We start from the raw sequence: 22,382 nt of genomic DNA, 5'->3' as shown, positions 1-22,382 counted from the left end.
ATTATCTTTGACTCCTTTGTCCTGTTTACTTACCTTTCTGTTTGTATTTATTGGCTCAGTGTGGACTCATGTCTAAATTTGGGGTAATAACTCAGTAGACTGTTGTTCCTTCAGCTGCTCAGGTGTTCTAATCTGACTAGTAGGGGCTGTTTGTGGGTAGCTTGTTTGCTCCTTTTACACACCTTCGTGCCTTTGCATTTTGTGCATTTCTTTACATGGTTAATAGACACGTCATCACTGCTCTTATCGTAATTACTTTAATGTGTTGTTATATGTATCTGGAGTTACAAGATTCTTGTATTGTCTGTTGCCATAGCCATAATCAGCCATTTTTGCAAAGGACCTCCTCTCCTCATTAATGTCATTTTATAGACATATTTTGTAAACTTAGCTAATTTTAAAGCCTACACACCTGTGTCTATAAAATGCTAGTAACACCTCTCCTCCCTCTTACTGTTAGTACACGTGAATGTACACAGAAACAGTGCACTGTCCTGTGACTGTCGGGCATCAGGATAGGAGTTGGGCAGAATCATAGAGGAGTGAGGTTTGGTTTGCTTACATTGACAAGATAGCATGAGGCTTAAGGGACGCTAGTAGGAAAGTGTTGTGACATACCTCAAGTACATGGAGACATTTCAGATGTTTGTGTGTAAACATGTTCATTCTGTTGTGTCTGTATTATGTAGCATGTGTGGTCATAAAACAGTTTTCATAATCTAGTTCACATGTACACCTCTCTGTGTTTGGTCATGCCATCCTAATCCCCCTGGGAAGGCACCATGTGGCACACTCTCTGCCTGAGTTGCAAAGAGAGGTTGAAAGTACGTGTGTGGACACTCTGAGAAGTAACTTGACAAGAATTTTATGCTTCCTGAATGCAATACAGTTGAATTTTAGTGCTTTTTAAGTTTCATTTTCTTAGTAGTTTATTTTTATGGAATTTTACAAAAATATAGGTCTTTGGTGAATTGGGGAGGTTTTTGAAAAATCTGGCTCTCTGCTCTCATGTTGTGGATCCAGGGAGAACTATGGAGCTCAGCCCACAGCTATCAACTCCGTTTCAATATCCACAGGAACAGGGCCTTCTCACCTGTTCCATCATCTGCCAAGAGTTCTTAAAGAAGTTGTGCTAATTGCTTATAGTAGACACTTTTATTTTCCTTGAAGCCCATGGCTTAGGCTTGGGACATGGTTAGGCATTCTCTCCAGTAGTCTACTGGAGCAGTCATTTTTTGTTTAATGTTAACAGCACACATACATAACATTACATTATTGCCTACAAGGTATTTTTATTAATGTGCGTGTTATTGCTTCATCTCTGCAATTTGATGTCAGCATCATTAAGGAGAAATAAATTCCTGTTAGTATTTCCATTTCTCAGCTAATTGAAGCCTGCCAGCTTGGTAATTTGGGCAAAGCATATTCTTAACTAGGAGTAACTTGAAGTACATTTTAAAACCTCCCATTACATTCAGATTGATGCTTATTTATGTAAACTAAAACTAACAGTACATGTTATTTCTAAGGTAATTTATTTCAGATTTGGGGTTTTGGGGGATGCTGTTTGTTTTCATGGGATTCTGTTCTTTCTCGCTGACATAGGGTATTCATCATAATAATGAAACAGACCTTGGAACAGGAGATCAGGAAGCTTCTGATTCTAAACGTTTAAAGTCATTGAACCCGAAAACAAACTCTGACTAGCCTGACCAGAAAGGTTTTGCTGACTGGGGGCACAAGATACTCTACATGGCCACTGCATTTTGCCAGCTCTTTGATATTAGCCTGTTTCATGTATATATTAAAGAAGAATGGTTTGACTTAAAAACGCAACTTTCCATTAGGAATTTATTCTACATAGCATGATTTCAGAGGGACCATGTGGAGTCACTTAGGTCAGGTGTGGAACCGTTTATCCTGTGCTGAGTGTTTTGAATGTGGGTATTTCCAAATAGCTGTAATGGCAGCACTGGCTGTTAACCTTCGTTCTGTGTAATGCGATCCGTTCTGTAGCTCTTTTCCATGTTGTAGTCAGAAGGCCCCTTTGGGTTTCTGGCACCATGGGTTAATGCCAAGGAGCAGGTGGGAAGGGGACCATAGCTTAGGACTCCTTCATAACAATGTGCTGGGAAGTCTTTAGCATAGCTGTGGAAAAGCCCAGGACTCTGCAGGCTAAACTCTGTAACTCATGGCCTGGGGGCCAAAAGAGGATCTGACTGATGGCCCTTCTTTCCCAAGAACTCTGCTTTTAGTGATCATGCTGTTGGTTAGATGAGCATAGGTGAGCCACTGTCATACCTGTGGAGGAGCATGTGAGGTTAGATTCTGCGCTCACTGCTCTGTAAGGACCTCCACAGAGGAGAGGCTTGTGAGCAGCAGCTTGAAGCCAGGCATGCTAAAGGTGTGTCGAGCAGTCTGCCATCTTTACATGTGGTTCTTGTGTGGTTCTTTGTGGTTCTTGTGGGGCTGTGGTTCTCTAGCTGGCTTGGTCCCCTTCCGGGACACCATTTTGTTAAGTCATTGTCACTAAATCGGAGGGTGGAAGTAAAGTGACCCTTTGACTTGTCGGTGTGAGCTAGCCTTGCATTTGTCATCGCAAATACCCACTCTCCAGATGTGTGTGGTAAGACAGGGCACTGGTTTTTCTTGAAACTGTCAACTTGACACAGTCTAGAGTTATCTGCGAGGAGAACCTCAACTGAGGACTTGGTCTGGGGGTGGGAGGGATTGCCTTGCTTGTTAATTGATGTCAGAAGGCCCAATGCACTGTGGATAGTACCCTCCCTAGCAGGTGGAATTGAGCTATATAAGAAAGCCAGCTGAGTATAAGCTGGCTTGTGAGCCTTCCAGCAAGCGTCGTCCTCTGTTGTTCCTGCTCTACTTCTTTGGTTGTGAAATACGTTCCTTGGTCAGAGGTAATGCTGTGTGGAATAACAAGTTGGACTCCCATCAAGTTCCTGCCTTGAGTTAATAAATATCCCAGCTTCCCTCAATGATGGACGGTGACCTGGAATTGGAAGCTGAAATAGCCCCATTCTTCCCCAACATTGCTTTTGGTAACAGAGTTTCGTCACAGCGATAGAAGAGGAACTGCAGCAACTGTTTTGTTAGGGATGTTGGCCCAAGCAAGACAAGAACGAGGAGAACCTCTGGACATGTATTCCTATCTTAAAGGAGACCTTGGAGTAGATTTGAAGGGTCTGGAGAGATGACTCGGTGGTTAAGAGTGCATACTGCTTCCAGAGGTCCAGTGTTTGGTTGCTGTATTGGGTGGCTAACAACAGTCTGACTCCAGTTTCAGGAATTCTGATGTCCTCTCCTGGCCTCTGTGGGCACTGTACACACGTGGTGCACAGACAGACAAGCAGACATTGTACTGGGCATACTAAAGGTAGAAAAATGAAAAATAAGAAAACCCAAAAGTTAAACTATGTCCCCTTGGAAGTGTTTAACTCCACATGTGTCTTACATCCTTAGATTGATAAAGGAAGCTGGCAAGCAAGATCCAGAGCTGGCTTATATCAGCAGCAACTTTATAACTGGACATGGCATTGGGAAGAACCAGCCTCGCAGCAAACAGATGGAAGCAGAGTTCCGAAAGCAAGAGGAGGTGACCGTGACAGCAGTGCTCCTTAACACGCTGAAAACCTGGGCCCTGAAACCTTCCTGCAGAGTCCCGGCACTTACTTCATTTTCTTACTAGGAAACTGAATATAAAGATGCTAAAATCTAAATGTGCTGGCAGACAGGATCCATTTGTTTGTTTGTTTTCTATTTCACTTCAAATTAGCAGATTAATTTCCGTTCCAGGCATGTGGTCTTAGCATTTGAGCAGATTCCAGGTCTGGGAAGTAGAAGAGCCAGTCTGAGGTCTCTGTATGAAGAACAGCATGTGCTATTTAACTTAGCTGTGTTGGGAAATATAGTAGTTACTTTTCTTATAACTGACAAAATCCCCACAGAAGCCACTTAAGGAAGGAATGGTTTATTAGGCTTCGTGATTTGAGAGTATACTCTATTATGGCAGGGATGGTATGATGACCGAAGTGTGAGCCAGCTGGTCCTGTTGAATCTGTAGTAAGGAAACAAATAGATGAATACCTGTGCCTAGCTTGCTGTCTCCTCTTGTTGAGACCTAGACCCCAACACATGGAGTGATGCTGCCCTGCATGCATTTAAGGTGGATCTTCTCACCTCACTTGAACTTTTCTGAAAACATTTTTACAAAGAGGTCCAGGGGTTTGTCTCCTAAGTGATCTGACCTAAGTCTCATCAAGTTGACTAATCAGGATTAGTCATCACAGATGGTAATGTGATTTTAAATTCTGTGTGAAAACACTTGCCCTTCGTTTTAATCAGTTTTGTTTTCTTTAAATTAAAAGTTTCTCTGGTGCTAGGAAATAAGCAAAGCTCTGTTTCTGACTTAATTCCAAGTGCCCTTGGAGAGTTTAGTGATGCAGTTCTGCCATCTTTGCAGAGATGTTGGCACAACACAGTCTCCCAGACAATGGGTGCCACTGTGGCAGGACAGAGTAGCAGCAGGTCTCCAGGAAGGGGTTCACTGCATCACTTACTTGGCTAGATAGTTAGTTTGTGGTCAGTAAAGAGAAGCCTGAAGCCTAAAGTCTGAAGGTGTCCGGTGAAAAGTCTTATCATTAAATCAAGACCAGTGGGCATGTGCCTGTGGCCTTGTTGGTTCTAGAACACTGTTACCTTCCCTAGATTGACCTTAGAGATGTAGTGTGCCCAGGGAATATGTCAGAAGTGATTTTCTAATGTTTTCTTTGGGAAAGTTCTTAGAATTGCTTTTCTTGGTGATTTTTTTTTTCAGGTACTTAGGAAATTTCGAGCACATGAGACTAACCTGCTCATTGCAACAAGTGTTGTAGAAGAGGGTGTGGATATTCCCAAGTGCAACTTGGTGGTTCGTTTTGATTTGCCCACGGAGTATCGATCATATGTTCAGTCTAAAGGACGAGCGCGAGCCCCGATCTCTAATTATGTGATGTTAGCAGATACAGACAAGATAAAGAGCTTCGAAGAAGACCTTAAGACCTACAAAGCTATTGAAAAGGTGCAATCACAAAGTTAACCTGTCTCCTTTTTATGTGTGTGCATGGGAAGAGAAAAAGGTGGTTCAACAGAGCGCAGTCTCAGCAGTGTGTACGTATAAGGAGGGTGAGATGATCACAGAAACCTAGAGTGCACCAGTCAAGTAGCAGTGCAGAAGGTCCTGTGGGTCATTTGAGAAGTGTGACTGAGGAAAGGCACTGTAAGTGTGGAGAGCATAGTGGCCAGGGAGTGAGTTGTGGCAGGAGAGTAATGAGACAGTAGGTCACCAACAGAGACTGACAATGTCCTTTGTGTGTACATGCACAGTTCCATATAATCTGTGCGGTGTGTTTCCATATGGCTGGAGCTGGGAGGATTCTGTGGAGTGTTTGGCTGCAACAAATGGCTTTGTAATTTTTGAAGTATATTAGGAAAGATGGTTGTGTCACGCAGCATACATCAAAAGTTTTTGTTTTGTTTTGTTTGTTTTTAAGAGCAGGGTGTTACTGTGTAGCCCTAGCTGGTCTAGAACCCCTGGTCATTGTGCTTCAGCCTCCTGAGTGCTTGGGCTATAGGCAAGTGCCACCATGCCTGGATAGAGTGTTTTCTCTGTAGATACAGAGGCAGAAAGCTAACATGTGGCAAAGAAGATACTTGTTCTCACCCTGTCTTGTTTGTGAATGCTCAGATCTTAAGAAACAAGTGTTCAAAGTCAGTGGATGGTGCTGAGGCTGATGTTGATGCAGTTGTAGATGATGATGATGTTTTCCCGCCATATGTATTGAGGCCTGATGACGGGGGTCCACGAGTCACGATCAACACTGCCATTGGACACGTCAACAGGTGAGTCGATCATTTGTCAGTGTTGGGGGTGGAAGTCTAAATCTGTGGGTATCATGTGGTCTGTCTCCATGGGTGAATAAATGGCAGCTTTACAACAGGACATTGGCAGACTGTACCCAGTGGCGAGTGCCACCACCACGAAGAATAAAGGCACAATGACCACAGTAAGACAGCTTGAAGACACAGTTTCACGTCAGGACATATTAGCCAAAAATGTATAAGCTGGGTTTAATTTTGAGAAAAATCTCATGGAAACTTAAGTTGAGAGGCAGGCTCCAAAGGACAGACCCAGAGTTTTCAAGTTGCAAAACAAGGTCACTGAGATCAAGGAAAGATCAAAGATAGGGAGATGTGACAGCCTGGTGTGACCTCTGATCCTGGGCTGCATGCTTTGACTACAAAGAATATTTTTGTGAAATTTGAATGGTGTTTCTGGGTGAAGGGCAGATGAGAATTCCCTAGTACTCTGACAGCATTTTAAAGTCTAAAGTAGTTTTCAAGTAAAAATGTAAATTAAATCTTACATTTGCCCCTTTGTTTTGCCCTTAAATGAGATTTATCCTGGTATATAAAATAGACCTGTAACTGTTTTTCTTAATTCTTAGCAATGTTAACAGCTCAGAAAAAAGTAAATTTTACTGAAGTCCAGATTAATTCATGATAATTATACTTGATGGCTAATGGAAAATTCAGCACTGCATAGTGCAAAAATTTAAAGTGGAATGCGTTCTTTGCCTGTGTTTTAATTGTGGCTGTTTTCTGTGGGGTCCTGTTTCCTGTTAGTGGAGAGTGAAAGATAATGGTGTTGGGAAATGGACTGGTGGGCATGAACTGTACCCTTAGCAGGCACTGGGGTGTCCTACTGCTAGGCCTCTTTGTAAGCAAAGCCAGGCATCTGCTTACTTATGGATGTCATGTGCACACATTCATATCTGCATTATTTCATCCTTTGCTTCTGCTGCCCCCATTTTTACTGTGGATGTAGGTTCATTCTGGATTTCCTTTTTTCTTTGCACTTCCCTCTTGCTGTGGTGAGAAGTCTGATCCGCTGTGCTCAGGTGTGCAGTGTGTGCTCAGCCCGACTGTCTGCTGGCCTTTCTTGTCTTCAGAGCACCCTAGCTGCACAGGTCTTCCCTGTGAGTTTGCTGGCCCTCCCAACACCTGTCTTCCTTGGACCAGCTTCCTCTGGGCCTTCTTCCTGCTCTGCTACCATTTTGTGCTACCACTCATGGGGCTTCTGGTTCTGGTGCCCTCTTGGTTCAACCCTGGGCTATCCTGATACCTTCCTCTCACATGCCATGGCTGCTGGCAAGTGTAAGATGGTTAAGAAACCAATACTGGTAATGCACTCTTGTTGCTAATTCAGAGTACTATTGTATTGTGCAGTATCATAACTCTAGGTGTAGGGTGACCTTTGAAAAGCAAGCTTCAGTTTTAACTAAAGTAAGATTGAATAATATAGTTTCCTAGTTACACACATCTATTTCCAGTGCCCAGTTCTGTCCTGTTCAAGGTCAAGGAGCAACAAAGAACATTCCTATGCAAATGGCAGCTTAATAGATGTGTTGAATGTTGAGACAGTTTTCTATCAGTTTCTCATTTGTAGATTCAACTTCAGAATTCTTTTCTTCACAGATATTGTGCTCGATTACCAAGTGATCCGTTTACGCATCTAGCTCCCAAATGTAGAACCCGAGAGTTGCCTGATGGTACATTTTATTCAACTCTTTATCTTCCGATTAACTCACCTCTTCGAGCCTCCATTGTTGTAAGTTAAGAAAAAGACATGACATGACTTGCATTGAAGTATGCCATCAGGACTTGTCTAGCTTCTCTAAGACATCCAAGTTATAAATTTGGTTTTAACACCTATACTCTGAAAAATGATTTGTAAGTCACATAGTCAGCTCTCTGTTCAGGTTTTTATAGACTACACTCTGCAAACTCTTGGAACTTGACCTGATGACCCCTGGAAGTTCCCTTTGGGCTCTTACTAATTTGAACCTTTTTGAGAAATCAGTTTGCTGTGGCTTTGCATGTAGTGACACAGAATTCATTAAATGTAGTTCAGCTGCCCTGGCTGAAATTTGCCTTTTGGAAACTACTGCCCTTTCCTTGGTTCCAGTACTAATTTGCAGATGTTCCAAAATGAGTAATTTCAAGTCCACAGAAAAACTGTTCCTTATTAATATATATCATAGTTGGATTCTAATATGTATTTACCTTTTTGTTACATATTTGTTGATTAATGAAAATAATACTTTACAATTTTATTAAAATGAACATTTACTTGAAATTGTAACATCCTAGTACTAAATTCATTTTGTAGTGGTTATGGTTTTAAAAGATGGTTATTTCAGTATTGGGATGTAGCTTGGTGGTAGAGCCCTTGCCCCATATGTGTGAGACCCTAGATTCCATCCCCAGCACCACCAAAATTTTGAGCGAAAACAACAAACAACTAGAACTTTTGAAAACTTCTTGGTATTTTCAAACTAAAGTGCTTGGTTCTGGCAAGTTGGGTGTCAACAGTATCAGGCAGAGGTTCCAAGGCTGTTCATTGGGTTGGTAAACTGTGTTTAGAAGTGTTCTGTTGTTGCTTTCAGGGTCCACCAATGGGCTGTGTACGGTTGGCTGAAAGAGTGGTAGCTCTCATTTGCTGTGAAAAACTGCACAAAATTGGTAGGTAATATGTTTGAAAGCATATGTAACTGAAAAAAAAAATGACAGAATTATACAACAGAAGCACACACAGGCCTCTGCAGGTTTCTGGAGCTCGTCGGCCTAGACTTGCTACTTTTGCTACACTTTGGTGGGTTTAATATGCATTTTCTGTAATTCAGACCCTACAGTGCTGGGCAGGGCTCTTGACTTTACAGCTTCACTATAAACAGCTGCCACGTTTTGCTTCTGTTATTGACCCTTTTATAATACATAAGAATGATTTAACTTTTGGATCCTGAGCCATCCACATAGTTTATTAGACTCTAAGATTAGTCTATATTGGTGAAGAAAATCATCCTTTAAAAAGCAAAAGGCTTATGTTTAAAAGGGGTGTGTGAGGGCTGGCCTGCTGATACTTTATGGTTGGATCTTAGAATTTGCAGGCTTGCCCATGCTGAACGTACAAGTGTCAGGATAGATCCTCTATAGTGTGTGTCATCTGCTGTCACTTCTACATTGTTTTTAAGATTTATTTTATGTGTATGCATGCTTTGCCTGCATTCGTGTCATGTATGTGCCTGGTATCTGTAGAGGACAGAAGAAGGCATCAGATCCCCTGGAACTATAATTACAGATGGTTGTCAGCCACCATGTGGGTGCTGGGAACCGAACCCGGGTCCTCTGCTGGGAACTGCTGAACCATCTTCTACGTTTTTAAAGGCAAAGGCCTTCAGTTGCCATCACTCCTTCACTTGCTTCCTCAGTAGAGTGCTGTCTTGGGTTATTCACTTACTAGGCAAAGTTTAGGTTGCTGACATAAGCTCTTTTAAATGTCTTAGGTGAACTGGATGAACATTTGATGCCAGTGGGAAAAGAGACTGTTAAATATGAAGAAGAGCTTGACTTACATGATGAAGAGGAGACCAGTGTTCCAGGAAGACCAGGATCCACAAAGCGAAGGCAGTGCTACCCTAAAGCAGTTAGTATTGGTTAGAACTGAATCAAAATCAGCCTTTCTGACTTTATTTTCTGCTACGTCAAATCCTAAATTGCTCTGCTCGGATGTTTTCCCAGATCCTTGTAACTCGGCCCAACTGTGGGTCTCAGTTCATTCCTCTGATGCACAGCCTCTCCAGAGCCTCCTTTACTAGACTTCAACTGTTGCTGGCCTTGTTGTTTGCTTTTGTCTTGCCCTTCGAAAGGATACTTGAGTCACTTGTTAAGTTCTACTTAGAAGGAGGAGCTTACTTCATTTAAGAAGACAGTCTTTGACTGACTGACTTTAGTGGTATGCTTCTAGCCTTAGTGGCCCTTGCTGCTTAGACCATAACTTCCATGGTGAAGTAGGCAGACGGAAAGGCTGCTCTGCAGGTGATGGGAGGTGCATCAGAAGGTGGAGGAGGCTGTCCTGTGAGTCTGCTTGACCTGTGATGCCCCAGCAGAGCTCAGATATCAGCATCTCAGGCTTGACAAGAGTGTTGATCCTTAAAATATTAATAATTTCAGCTTATAAGGTTCCCAGACAAAAGCAAACCTTCATTGTGTTTTATCTTCACCTAAACATGTGGCTCTTATTCTGTTTTTTGCAGATTTTACTTTAAATATCTGTACCCCAACTAAGTATTTTCAAGATTTGAAAGCGATACCTTTTTCAAATTCTGAATGTTACCCATTTTTGTGAAAGCATCTGTCCCTTCATATTCACTTTTCCCATTGGACAAATTTGTTGTAATAAATGCCACTGGTGATGTCTCCTGAGACACATGGTGTCTGCCCCACCTCCTCCTCGACCAACCCATTTTGTCGTCTTGGATAGTCAGAACGCTGTCTTACCAATGCATAACAAGTGTAACTGTGAACTACCAGTGCAGTGTGCCGGCAAACCTCAGAGTCTGTTAAAATTGAAAGCTCAGAAAATCTGAGGTAATTTGATTGTGATTCACTCTTATAATGAGAACTGTTAAAAAATGATACTAGAGCCATAGAGCTGGCTCAGCAGGCCTGATTGCCTTGAGTTCATCCTCAGGACCTACTTGGTAGAAAAGAACTGGCTCTGACAGGCTGTTCTCCAATTGCACAAGCATGTGTGGTACATGTGTCAATACACACACACACACACACACACACACACACACACACACACACACATATTCTCTCAAATAAATAAAGGTAACACATTTTGAAAAGCAACACTGACTTGTGAAAGATGGTCCCATTGTAGTAGCTGAGACAAAAATAGATTCCTTCTCTTTCCAAGCCTTCCTCCCTCTCCCTTTTCCCCTCCCCTTTCTCTTCCCTCCTTCCCTTCTCTTGCACATATACCTCAACTCAGTCTATGTTAAATGATTCCATTTGTACTGGAAATATAATTCTTTTTTTCCCCATTGGTGCTAAGACAACGTGATTTGTATGTGGAAAAAAATGTTCTTTTAATAAAATAGTTTTAGAACTCATACAGTATATCTGAATGTTATCTTTGGGTGATGGGGTTATACATAGTATTAAAAATTGGTCTACCTTTATTTTCTGATAAATAAGTAAATTTACTCTGTGGTAAGTAAATAGTTTGAAAACCCATGCAATAAAAGTGTTTTTCAGTCAAAAGAAATAGATCAGATGGTCTAATTTTTTTAAAAGGCCATTTTGAGTAGTTTTGATATTCCATAAAAGTGTAATGAGCAATGTATTACAACATAGGTAAATTTAGGCCATTGTAAAGCCCAAATCTGAAGAGCGTTGACTTCCCAGAAATCTTATCACTGAGTTCCTTTTGAGCTTTTTTTTTTTTTTTTTTAAATCCTACAGCCAGAAATACATTTCTTGGCAGCATCTAGAACAAAGGCTGTTTGTACTTGAGCTTGATGCTTAATTCTTCTTTCCAACTCTAGATCCCAGAGTGCTTGAGGGAGAGTTACCCCAGACCTGATCAGCCTTGTTACCTGTATGTGATAGGGATGGTCTTAACTACCCCCCTCCCTGATGAACTCAACTTCAGGCGACGGAAGCTCTACCCGCCTGAGGACACCACAAGATGCTTTGGGATCCTGACAGCCAAACCTATACCTCAGGTAGACCCTTCACCATGTCTGTTGAAAGTGCCACTTGGAACCCAGAGATTGAGTAAATGAGTGCAGTACAATATCTCTTGACTGAAGGGTGCTTCGCTTTTCTTTTTGCTAAGATTCCTCACTTTCCTGTGTATACACGCTCTGGAGAGGTCACCATATCCATTGAGCTGAAGAAGTCTGGTTTCACATTGTCTCAGCAAATGCTTGAGCTGATTACAAGACTCCACCAGTATATATTCTCACATATTCTTCGGCTTGAAAAACCTGCCCTAGAGTTTAAGCCTACAGGCGCTGAGTCAGCATACTGTGTTCTACCTCTTAATGTTGGTAAGAAGGAGCTTGCTTTTCCTTGTTGGTTTATTGTCGCTGGACTGTAACTAGCTTATTGTGTACCCTGTGAATTCTCTGCTTGGACAGCTGGAGACTCACGTTAGTGTACCTTACATAGGAATCTTATTTGTGTTCTATTTGCCATGCTAAAGTGTCTTTTTCTTCCTTAAGTTAATGACTCTAGCACTCTGGACATTGACTTTACGTTCATGGAGGATATTGAGAAGTCTGAAGCTCGTATAGGCATTCCCAGCACTAAGTATTCAAAAGAAACACCGTTTGTTTTTAAGTTAGAAGATTACCAAGATGCAGTTATCATTCCAAGGTAGGTGTTTCAATGAGAAGGAAGATAGTGGTACTTGCTGCAAAAGGTGTATGTACTTGCTCTTGTGGCTGTGGGTGTGGGCGGTGACACCCGTGCAGAGAGAGTGCTAGCCAAGATAAAGGCATCTCTCCAGTTTACTTCAAACAAAAACACAAAAAACTTTGCAGGTGAAAGGATTTACTTTGTGAAAAGTATTATTTCTTCTGTAAGTAATACTGATAGCTTTTTTAAAAAAGTCTTTATCCCTTTAATTCCAGAGTCTTCTGAGAGAAGTTCATTGAGAAGTGTTTGTGCCTTAAGCTTTCCAAGAGGATTATTGTTAGTAAGCCTATCGAGGATGGCAAGAGCACTCGTTCTTACTTGACAAAAATATAGGGAATGGCAGTCTGGAGGCAGTAGATGAAATCCAGAGACTTTACAAAGAAGTAGAGTGCTGGTTGATTGACTCTGACTTACAGTCATGCATTTTCATGCCCTCTGCCTTAACCTTACCCCCATCTGAAAGTCACAGCTTAAAGAGTTCACTAGACTATCACTACCATAGATGATGTAATACAGCTTGTGTATCAGGTGCCTTGTGGTTTGTTTGTTTGTTTTGAGACAGGATTTCTCTGTGTAGCTTTGGTGCCTGTCCTGGATCTCAATCTGTATACCAGGCTGGCCTCTAACTCACAGAGATCTGCCTGGCTTTGCCTCCCGAGTGCTGGGATTCAAGGTATGGGCTACCACCACCCAGTGATGCCTTGTGTTTAAAAGTAGTTTACAAAGGATTTACTCTATAAAATGTTGCTAAGCTTTCTCTTTTGATTATATTGATGAAAGAGATACTTTAAGGAGCTATTTAGTTTTTCATATTGTCAAAGGGAAGACATTTAGAAGAAGAACATGCAGGGAAAATGGAGAGCTTGTTTTTTTTACTTAGTAGAAATAAAGTTTTTATTCTTAAAACTCTTGAAATATATTTTTGGTATTTAAATTTTCATTAATGTCATTTACATTTAGCCATTTGAATTTTTTTTTTTTTTCTCCAAGATAGGATTTCCTCTGTGTAGCTTTGGAGCCTTTCCTGGATCTCACTCTGTAGACCAGGCTGGCCTCGAACTCACAGAGATCTGACTCTGCCTCCCGAGTTCTGGGATTAAAGGGGTGCGCCACCACTGCCCAGCTTGTCATTTGAATTCTTAATGATATTTCCATATTAAACCAATTGTGCTTTGAGGATAGTTAATTTACACAAAAAGACAACTTGATTGATTTTCTTTATTTTTAGATACCGCAATTTTGATCAGCCTCATCGATTTTATGTAGCTGATGTGTACACTGATCTTACCCCACTCAGTAAATTTCCTTCCCCTGAGTATGAAACTTTTGCAGAATATTATAAAACAAAGTATAACCTTGACCTGACCAATCTCAACCAGCCATTGCTGGATGTCGACCACACATCTTCCAGGTAAGAGGTGCAGAAATGACATTTAGGTTGCAGGGTTGGGGGGCTGGTGTTGCTTTCTGAGGGTCAGAGTGCCTCTGCCTACCCATAGACTTTGAAATGATGAGATCTTTACACAGATACTTGCCCGGGTAGGAGAGGACTGCTGAATAAACTTCTTAGGCAACTCGTAGGCCTACCAGAGCTGGAGTCCAGCCACTGTGAAGGTATACTGTTGTTTGCTTGTTGGATAAAATTGCTCTGAAATTTTTATAGACTTAACCTTTTGACACCTCGGCATTTGAATCAGAAGGGGAAAGCACTTCCTCTAAGCAGTGCTGAAAAGAGGAAAGCCAAATGGGAAAGTCTGCAGAACAAACAGGTAATGAGTTGCTTCTAGCATGACCTAATGTGTTTTAAATTGGTTCTTTTATTTTTCGTGATTATAATATAATTACATCATTTATCACTTCTTTCCTCCCTCCAAACACTCCTACATGCCCCTCCTTACTCTTTCAAATTCATGCCCTCTTTTTTCATTAGTTGTTAAATACATATAAATACATATATGTATATACATAAATACAGTCTGCTCAAACATGACCTAATTTTTTTAAAAATCTCAATAATATATTCCCAAGATAACAATGACTCGTGAATTTCTGAAAGGTCACCGAGGGTATTGAATTTATTCTGAACGTCCTTGTTGGTAAGAATTGAGTTTTGCTGTTAACCTTGGTCCATTGATGCATCATGGAGTCACCCTCATAAATCCAATTTAGGTCTAAAGTATTATTATTTAAGGTTAGATAGTAATAGCATTTATGGTTTTCATCATTATCCCGTAGTGAAATTGTTTTTTTTTTGATTATTTGTATGTGCTTTATATTTATCAGTCTGTTTTTCTTTACTCTTAAGATACTGGTTCCGGAACTCTGTGCTATACATCCAATCCCAGCATCACTGTGGAGAAAAGCAGTTTGTCTCCCCAGCATACTTTATCGCCTTCACTGCCTTTTGACTGCAGAGGAGCTAAGAGCTCAGACAGCCAGCGATGCTGGAGTAGGAGTCAGATCACTTCCTGCGGATTTTAGGTATGCCTGTGTTGCTGTCCAGAAATTTAATTTGCAACAAAATAGAGTTAAGTTAAAACTGTATTTTTCTTATAGTTACTAAAGGATGGAAAAGAAAGTGTGGACACTTAAAACATGAAAATTAACTATATTGTTTATCCCTTAAGTAGCAGACTAGGTCACTGAGCCTTTTGTTCTTGTCAAGTTAGAGAGAGGCAAGCTCCTGAGACAGAGCAATCATTTCTTCTTTAGTGGTGATGTTGAAATGAGGGTGAAGGCGGTGTAAGTCAAAAATGAGTTGCATATTAGAGAGCAGCAGCCTCCATTTGTTCTCTATCGTTTTTCCCTGTTAGAGAAGTTCTGTATACCAGAACTTAATCACTCAAATTAATTTTGGTCATATAGATGGTTCTTCGAGGGATTGAAAGAACTTAAACATGAAATCACATTATAATACTTGAGTACTTGGTTCAGTATAAAACACTAGTTTAAACAACATAGTCTTTATTAACTCATTCTGTTCTGTGGCCTGTCCTGAGTAGGATGTATTGACCACGTTTCCAAGTGCAGAAGTTGAGGCTCAGACAGGGTTGGTAAGTTGCTTGAAGCTGCTCACTTGGTTCAGCAGAAAGTCTGTGGCTCCAGGTCCTGCAGGAACCTCCATCTTAGAGCCTCTCAATCCCCCCTGCTGTGGGTGCATAAGCAGAGGTCAAAGAGCAAACTGGTCTGCATTATGGTTGTGTATGTGCAGAATCCCTAGTTATGTTCATTTAAGCTTGGAAATATGTTTTTCTTCTTAAGTAAGAGAACTTTTAGAGTTACTTGCTTTGTTTGTTTTTAACCCAAAATGCTGGTGTTCTGAACTTACCCTTCTGAAGAATCGATAGAAACTTATAAAACTATCTTTACAGATACCCTAACTTAGACTTCGGGTGGAAAAAATCTATTGATAGCAAGTCCTTCATCTCAACTTGTAACTCCTCGTTGGCTGAAAATGATAATTACTGTAAGCACAGCACAATTATAGTCCCTGAAAATGCTGCACATCAAGGTGCTACTAGACTCTCCTTAGAAAACTATGACCAAATGTCTGTGAACTGCAGAAGGTTAGCCGCCGAGTCACCTGGGAAGTTCCAAATTGAAGTTTCAACAGATCTGACAGCAATTAATGGTCTTTCTTACAACAAAAATCTTGCCAATGGCAGTTATGATTTAGTTAACAGAGACTTTTGCCAAGGAAATCAGCTGAATTACTTCAAGCAGGAAATACCTGTACAACCAACTACCTCATATCCCATTCAGAATTTATACAATTATGAGAACCAGCCCAAGCCCAGCAATGAATGTACTCTACTGAGTAATAAATACCTTGATGGAAATGCTAACACATCTACCTCAGATGGAAGCCCCGCGGTGTCCACGATGCCTGCCATGATGAATGCTGTTAAAGCACTCAAAGACAGGATGGATTCTGAGCAGAGCCCTTCTGTTGGGTACTCCTCAAGGACTCTTGGCCCCAATCCTGGACTGATTCTTCAGGCTTTGACCCTGTCAAATGCTAGCGATGGGTTTAACCTGGAGCGGCTTGAGATGCTTGGCGACTCCTTTTTAAAGCATGCTATCACCACATATCTCTTTTGCACTTACCCTGATGCTCACGAGGGCCGCCTTTCATATATGAGAAGCAAAAAGGTAAGGCATGATTCTGATTCTGAGCTGTTGCTTCTTCAGTGTGCCTGAAAATGGGCCAAGTTACCCGTGGAGATTTGTCTACAAGTCAATGCAGCTGCTGCTTGTTCTAGTCTATTAGAGTCAGCCAGGCCCTCGGGGCATTGCCCAGTAAGTGGCATAATGGCTGTGTACCAGTGGTCCAGTCATGCTGTGGGGTTGGCTGATAACCTTCTCAACTAATGGAAGTTCAGTTTAAATAAACCTCTGTGCAAATGGATGGAACTCTTAAATCCTGAGGGAGTAGAAATTAGCAGGGTTACTGTTCAGGGGCCTGTGCTTCGGCATCCACTGAAGCCTTTGGTTAGGAGAGTGCTTGGTAAACAGGTATGTGCACGGGAGTAAGAGGCAGTCATTCCAGGAGTTGCACTTCTTCCACATTTCAGGGAGGCAGGCAAGGGAAGAGCATCAGGCTTTATCCACTGTAGACAGTGGTACTCCCACAGTTCTGAGCAGTTGTTCCATAGGCCCGAGGAAGAGGAAGTTCTTTTTCTTTTCTTTCACGTACATTTGTGCATGCTTTTGTGTGTGCGTAAGTATGCTCACCTGCAGGTCTATCTCATGGGTCTTCTATCAGTGAGCACCTTATTTTTTGAGGCACGGTCTTTCACAGATCTTGGAGCTCACTGATTCAGATAAACTAGCCAGCAAGCTCTTGGGATCTGCCCATCTGATCTGCCCCACCACCAGCATTGGGTATAGATAGCACCACTGTGCCTGGCTTGTATGCTGGTGCCAAGGATCTAAACTCAGGTGTTCATGCCGGCAGAGCAAGCAGTTACCCACTGAGATTTATTTTCAGCCTTAGTTCATAAGCTTAGTGTGGAAGAACAGTAATTAAGGTAAAATATTTAAATGGTCATAAAATAGAAAGCAGAACTCTGACAGTTTACAAAGCTACCGATGACCTAACATTAAGTAGGATGGAATGTCACTTGTGAGTCACAGAAGGTGCTCGTGGGAAACCTTATAGTGCAGAACAAAGCTGCATCTGCAGAGTGTGATAGCACTTAGTAGGGAAAGAAAGGCAGTGGCGGGGGACTGGAAAACTAGCTGAGGGAGCATGTGAGAAGAGGCCCAAAGGAGCTTGTGCATGGTGGTCGTGCTGTGGATACTTGAGAGGAAGTGTGAGCAAGGAGATGGTAAGTTAAAGAGACTAATGTGGCACAGGATGTAGTATGGGCTGAAGAGCACAGCCAAGCCAAAGCAGAGCAAAAATGGCTGAAAGGAAGGGACTGAAGTGAGTGGTAATTCAGAAACAATCATTTAGTTCAACCAACTGCTTATTCTCCCAGACTCTACTCTAGCTCCTTTATATAGAATGTATATGTAAGGGTAGAGAGAGATGCTAATTCTCTAATTAATCTAAGTTTTCCTAGAGCCTGGAGAGGTGCATGTTTTTATTTGATAGGCAAGGGCAATGAGGCAGGAGAGGGTAACTTGCCTGAAAACACACTGCGGTAGGGAGCAGAGCCGGGATCGAGCTGACTGTATAGCTATGGGCCTCCTTGCCTGTCACGGTCTTGGTAGCTTGCTTCAAGCACCAGACATGTGAACATCTTAGAAACAGCACTTCGTCTCCTCTGCAGTCCTCTTGCAGTTTGATGTGCTACCATTGTGCAGATGAAGAAATTGATGCCCAGATAGTGGTATTAGCTTGTGTGAGGTTATTCACTACTCCCAGATATTTAGGAGTATATCTGAGACTAGAGGTCACATACCTGCTGGCTGCCTTCCCAGTGAGCTTAAGGTAGGCCACCAAAGTAATGCCCTGACAACTGTGACAGCTTGCAAGTAATGGGTAGTGGCAGTAGCGGTGTTGTGATGCCGACAGAGGGAGGCATCAGGCAGGGATTGGGCATTTAGACCTTATGGTATAGGGACTGGAAGAATGCACAGAAACTAGAATTCAGTCCTGAAGCTCATAGGGCTGCTTACAGGAAGAAGATCACAGTCGTGAAGGCATTTGAAGTAAGATTGCTAGACCCTATTAAGCAAGAAAGCTATTACTTTAACATTTCAAAACTGTATCCGTTCGTCTGCTCAGAGCCCTTTGACTGGATTTCTTGCCTGGTGTTCAGTTGTGTTCAGGATGCTCTTCCAGACAGACCCCGACCAGGCTCTTGCTTGCCATTCTTGACACAAGCCTCATGTTCACTGCACAGCCTGTGTCCTTGCTCAAGCTGGCCCTCACTGTGATCTTCCTCATTGCCACCAGGTGCTTCTCTCTGTCTTGAATTTTGCCTCACCTCAGGTCCTTAGTTGTATCTTTTCCATTCCACTGAGCATTTCTTCTGACTTGCAATGTTTTCGCTCTTGGGGCCCCTTATTGCCCTCTTCCTCTTGGGATGCTCTTGTCTAGCATGGAAAAGGAAACCAGCATTTATGTACATTGGCTCCATTATAGACAGCTGGTAAGTGCTTTGGCATGTGGTGGTCCCAGGCAGAGCTGTCTACCAGTCCGTACACCTTGTAAGGACTGCTTCTCTGTCCCTTTGCCTGCTTTCTACCAGACTTTCTAGCCAGTGCTGATTGTATAGTACTTGAGTTATATGAAAAGGGCTCCTGGAGTATTCCAATACGTTTTTAGAAACTGGAAATGAGATTGTTGGTATTAGACTCTAGTCTCCAAGTGAAAACTAGACAGAAATGTTGTGTTTTAAGTAAATTAGGGATACGGTAGAGCCATTAGGAAAAGCAAGGACTGGAGGAAGGATAATAAAGCTACCTCCATGACATACTGTACAACAAATGTTCTTTAGCGCCTTTACTCCAGTGTCTTGACATGCTACCCACAACAAAAGATCAGTGTTTTAGAATGTTAGGACTGGAGTTGTATTGGTGCTTAGATTCCAGAGATATAAAATTAGAACATGATATCCTCCCCTTACTCAATAAGAATATCATGACATCTTGAGTTACAGCATCTTGACATATTCTGTTCCCAGCTCCATTTACCATCTTGCATTTCATATTATTAATCTGTGCTTTTAAACTTAAAATTGAACTCTTTTTTTTGACTCGTTTATAAGGAAAGGAATTTGTATACATTAGGTTTTTGTGACTCCATTTTGTATTAAATGCTTATTTGATGACACCAAAGGCTATCCAATACTTGGAAATTTTGAGTTGTTGCTATAAATAGGTAGTAAAACTGTGTAGTCCTTATGTTTTGTGATCATTTGTGCAATACAAAGAACATTGGCATAAAATGTAATGGCATGTGTGTTTTCCAGCCATGGCCATTTATGGGTAAGTGTTTGTGACTTTTTTTTTTTTGCTGAAGGTCAGCAACTGTAACCTGTATCGCCTTGGCAAGAAGAAGGGGCTGCCCAGCCGTATGGTAGTGTCGATATTTGATCCTCCTGTGAATTGGCTTCCTCCTGGTTATGTGGTAAATCAAGATAAAAGTAACGCAGATAAATGGGAAAAGGATGAAATGGTAAGTGCTCAGTAAGGAGCTTTTTTGTTTTTGTTGTTTTCTTTCTGCTGTGTGTTTACAGTGTGGTAGATATTTCATGTGTTGGTAGGCTGTTTGTGACTTTAGAAATAGTGTTGATTTTAGTGGAGTGTAATTTCTGTTACCTTCTTTTCCAAAGGCAAGAAATTTTGTTATGTTTCCACTTAACAATAAAATCAGAACCCTCTCAGATCCCCTTCACTCTCATGTTACAGTGCCTCCTTAGCTATTTGTTGAAGTGACCTGTGATCTCCAGGCTGTGTCTGGAAGAATTCACTTCGGCACAGACTAGCTTGCACAGTGCAGGGCTAGCTTGGGACTGTTTCCTCTTGCAAACTGGACAACAGATCACCGTATGGGAAGGTTGTAGTGGACTGTAAATAATAGAAGTCTTGCCAGAGACTTAATGCTCTTTTCTTTAGCAGCCACAGCTTCCTTTTCTTGTCCCAAAGGCCACCAGGGGGCAGTTGGGAGGACTGTGTGCCCTGGGTGTGTGGCTGGGAGAGAGCTGTCTTAGACTGCTTTCTCGTTACTCTGCTGGCCAGCTTTATTTGGTATTGATGATAACTGGGCTCCTGTTACTTCATTTTCACTTGAGGCTATAATGATCACACCATTTCTTGTAGAGGTTTCTAAATAGCAGCCTCTTCACACCTTGTTTCTGACCTGTCTATCCCAATAAGTCCTGAGCAGCTGTAGTGGCATGGTCTGGGAAGCTGTTCTGATACAGGCCTGTGTGCTGAGTGTATTTGTGCTCAAATAGGGTTTGACTAATCACAGGAATGCAGCTTAGCTGGAAAAGCATTAAGAGAATATTTTAATTCAAGTTAGGTCTGAGGATAACATTTGTTACTAATTTAGAGTAAGCACACACATATACACACACACCTTAGTAGAAAAATGTATTAATTTTGAACCTTAGAAAAAGTACTTCATTTCTGAAAGAAGTCAGCAGGCCTCCTTTTCTGTCCATGTATTTGATCGATCCTTCAGTTAACAGGGACACATCAGGGCTTTCCTGAGTTTCATGCTACAACACAGACCTCTGGGGCCTCACCTTTCTGTGGACTCAGCACTTTGGTTCTTAGCATACGCTAACATCTTGCTCATGCTGACATACTGGGAAGTCACAGAATGTTTTTGGCTTGTGTCCTTCCGGTTCTTTCTGCCCTGGGTCACACCTCCGTCTCTGAATCCCTCTTGGAAGAGCGAGTGAGGGCAGCTCAGGTAGACTGTACTGTCCGGGATACACACACACCCTTCAGAGGCTTCTTGTGCTTTGGAGAGCATTTTTGAAGTATAACCCCTCCTTGTGAGGATGAAGAGTGTACAGTGCCAGAGGCACAAAAGACAGCCCACCATGTTGCAGAAACACAATGATTATAGAGAAACTTTGCAATTTAAAGCTCAGGCTGAATAATTTAAATCTGGCCCATTTTGTCTTAAGATCCAAATAGTAAAGCTGGTGTGGTGGTGCATGCTTTTTTCCCATCACTTGGGATGCGGAGGCAGGTGGATCTCTGAATTTGAGGCCAGCCTGGTCTACAGAGTGAGTTCCAGGCCACTCAAGGCTACATAGTAGGATCCCGTCTCAAACAAAACAAACAGAAATAAAAAATAGTCAGAGCCTCTCCTGTTATCTTGGAAAAGTGGAAAGGTTCTGACCGAGTTTCCTGAGATTTGCCACTTGCTGTGTGTTTTACCTGCATGTGTGTGTATGCATCTAGTGGATGCTGGTACCTGTGGAAGCCAGAAAGAGGGTATTGGACCATCTGAACTGGAGTTACAGATGATTGTAAACTGCCATGTCGGTGCTGGGAACTGAACCCAGGTACACTGGAAGAGTAGCCAGTGTTTGTAGTCTCTGAGCCATCCCTTCAGCCCCTTTGAGAGTTTGTTTGCTGGTCTTTATTTTTGAAAAGGATTTTTGGTGTATTTTTTAAAGCAGTGGACTGCCTGTGGTTACAGGGCTAGACTCACTGTTACTTTATTTTTTCAGGCAAATACAGAGTTTCTATCTCTTTTGAGTCCAGTTTAAAATGAAATATATGCCTCTTTTAAAAACCCTTGGGCAATGGTTTGAAAGTGTTTTGTCAGAATACTCTAGAAAGTTGTCCCAATCAAAGTTGAAGCTTACTGTCCTGTGTTTGCCCCCAAGTAAAGTGGTGGTGGCCGTGCCTGCGTGAGTCTGTGTTTACGGTATAGCAGAAACTGGGCATCTTTTTAGCTTTGCCAAAAGGTTACATCACTGCTGAATCGTATCCCGTTATTAAGGTTGTCATTCACAAATAAGCTTTTGCCAAAGAAATTGGAATTAGCAAAGATTTTTTTTTTGACAGAAATGGGATTGTTATGTTTCATGTTAGTCTAAATTTTCTTTTATTTTGTCAGTCTGTTGTTATGATCT

The 22,382-nt window shown here is 41.8% G+C and overlaps 1 protein-coding gene across 6 annotated transcripts in view; it reads left to right on the top strand.

Moving 5' to 3' along the window:
* Dicer1 (dicer 1, ribonuclease III) overlaps positions 1–22,382 on the top strand; it is a 66,861-nt gene that overhangs the window by 34,214 nt on the left and 10,265 nt on the right. For all 6 annotated transcript variants that reach the window (XM_052738872.1, XM_052738875.1, XM_052738873.1 and 3 more), the window contains 14 exons: positions 3,481–3,613; positions 4,835–5,077; positions 5,744–5,898; positions 7,534–7,666; positions 8,505–8,580; positions 9,402–9,541; positions 11,451–11,630; positions 11,744–11,957; positions 12,132–12,285; positions 13,556–13,738; positions 13,991–14,096; positions 14,633–14,808; positions 15,699–16,479; positions 19,802–19,957. In XM_052738872.1, coding sequence (XP_052594832.1) covers positions 3,481–3,613; positions 4,835–5,077; positions 5,744–5,898; positions 7,534–7,666; positions 8,505–8,580; positions 9,402–9,541; positions 11,451–11,630; positions 11,744–11,957; positions 12,132–12,285; positions 13,556–13,738; positions 13,991–14,096; positions 14,633–14,808; positions 15,699–16,479; positions 19,802–19,957 — 2,830 coding nt within the window. The remainder of the gene's footprint in view (positions 1–3,480; positions 3,614–4,834; positions 5,078–5,743; positions 5,899–7,533; positions 7,667–8,504; positions 8,581–9,401; positions 9,542–11,450; positions 11,631–11,743; positions 11,958–12,131; positions 12,286–13,555; positions 13,739–13,990; positions 14,097–14,632; positions 14,809–15,698; positions 16,480–19,801; positions 19,958–22,382) is intronic.

This window comes from Peromyscus californicus, unplaced genomic scaffold, assembly GCF_007827085.1.
Source record: "Peromyscus californicus insignis strain IS unplaced genomic scaffold, ASM782708v3 Scaffold_15__1_contigs__length_86483966, whole genome shotgun sequence".
Taxonomy (NCBI): Eukaryota; Metazoa; Chordata; class Mammalia; order Rodentia; family Cricetidae; genus Peromyscus; species Peromyscus californicus.
The sequence above is the reverse complement of the archived record's forward strand: the minus strand, read 5'-3'. Positions and strand labels throughout refer to the sequence as shown.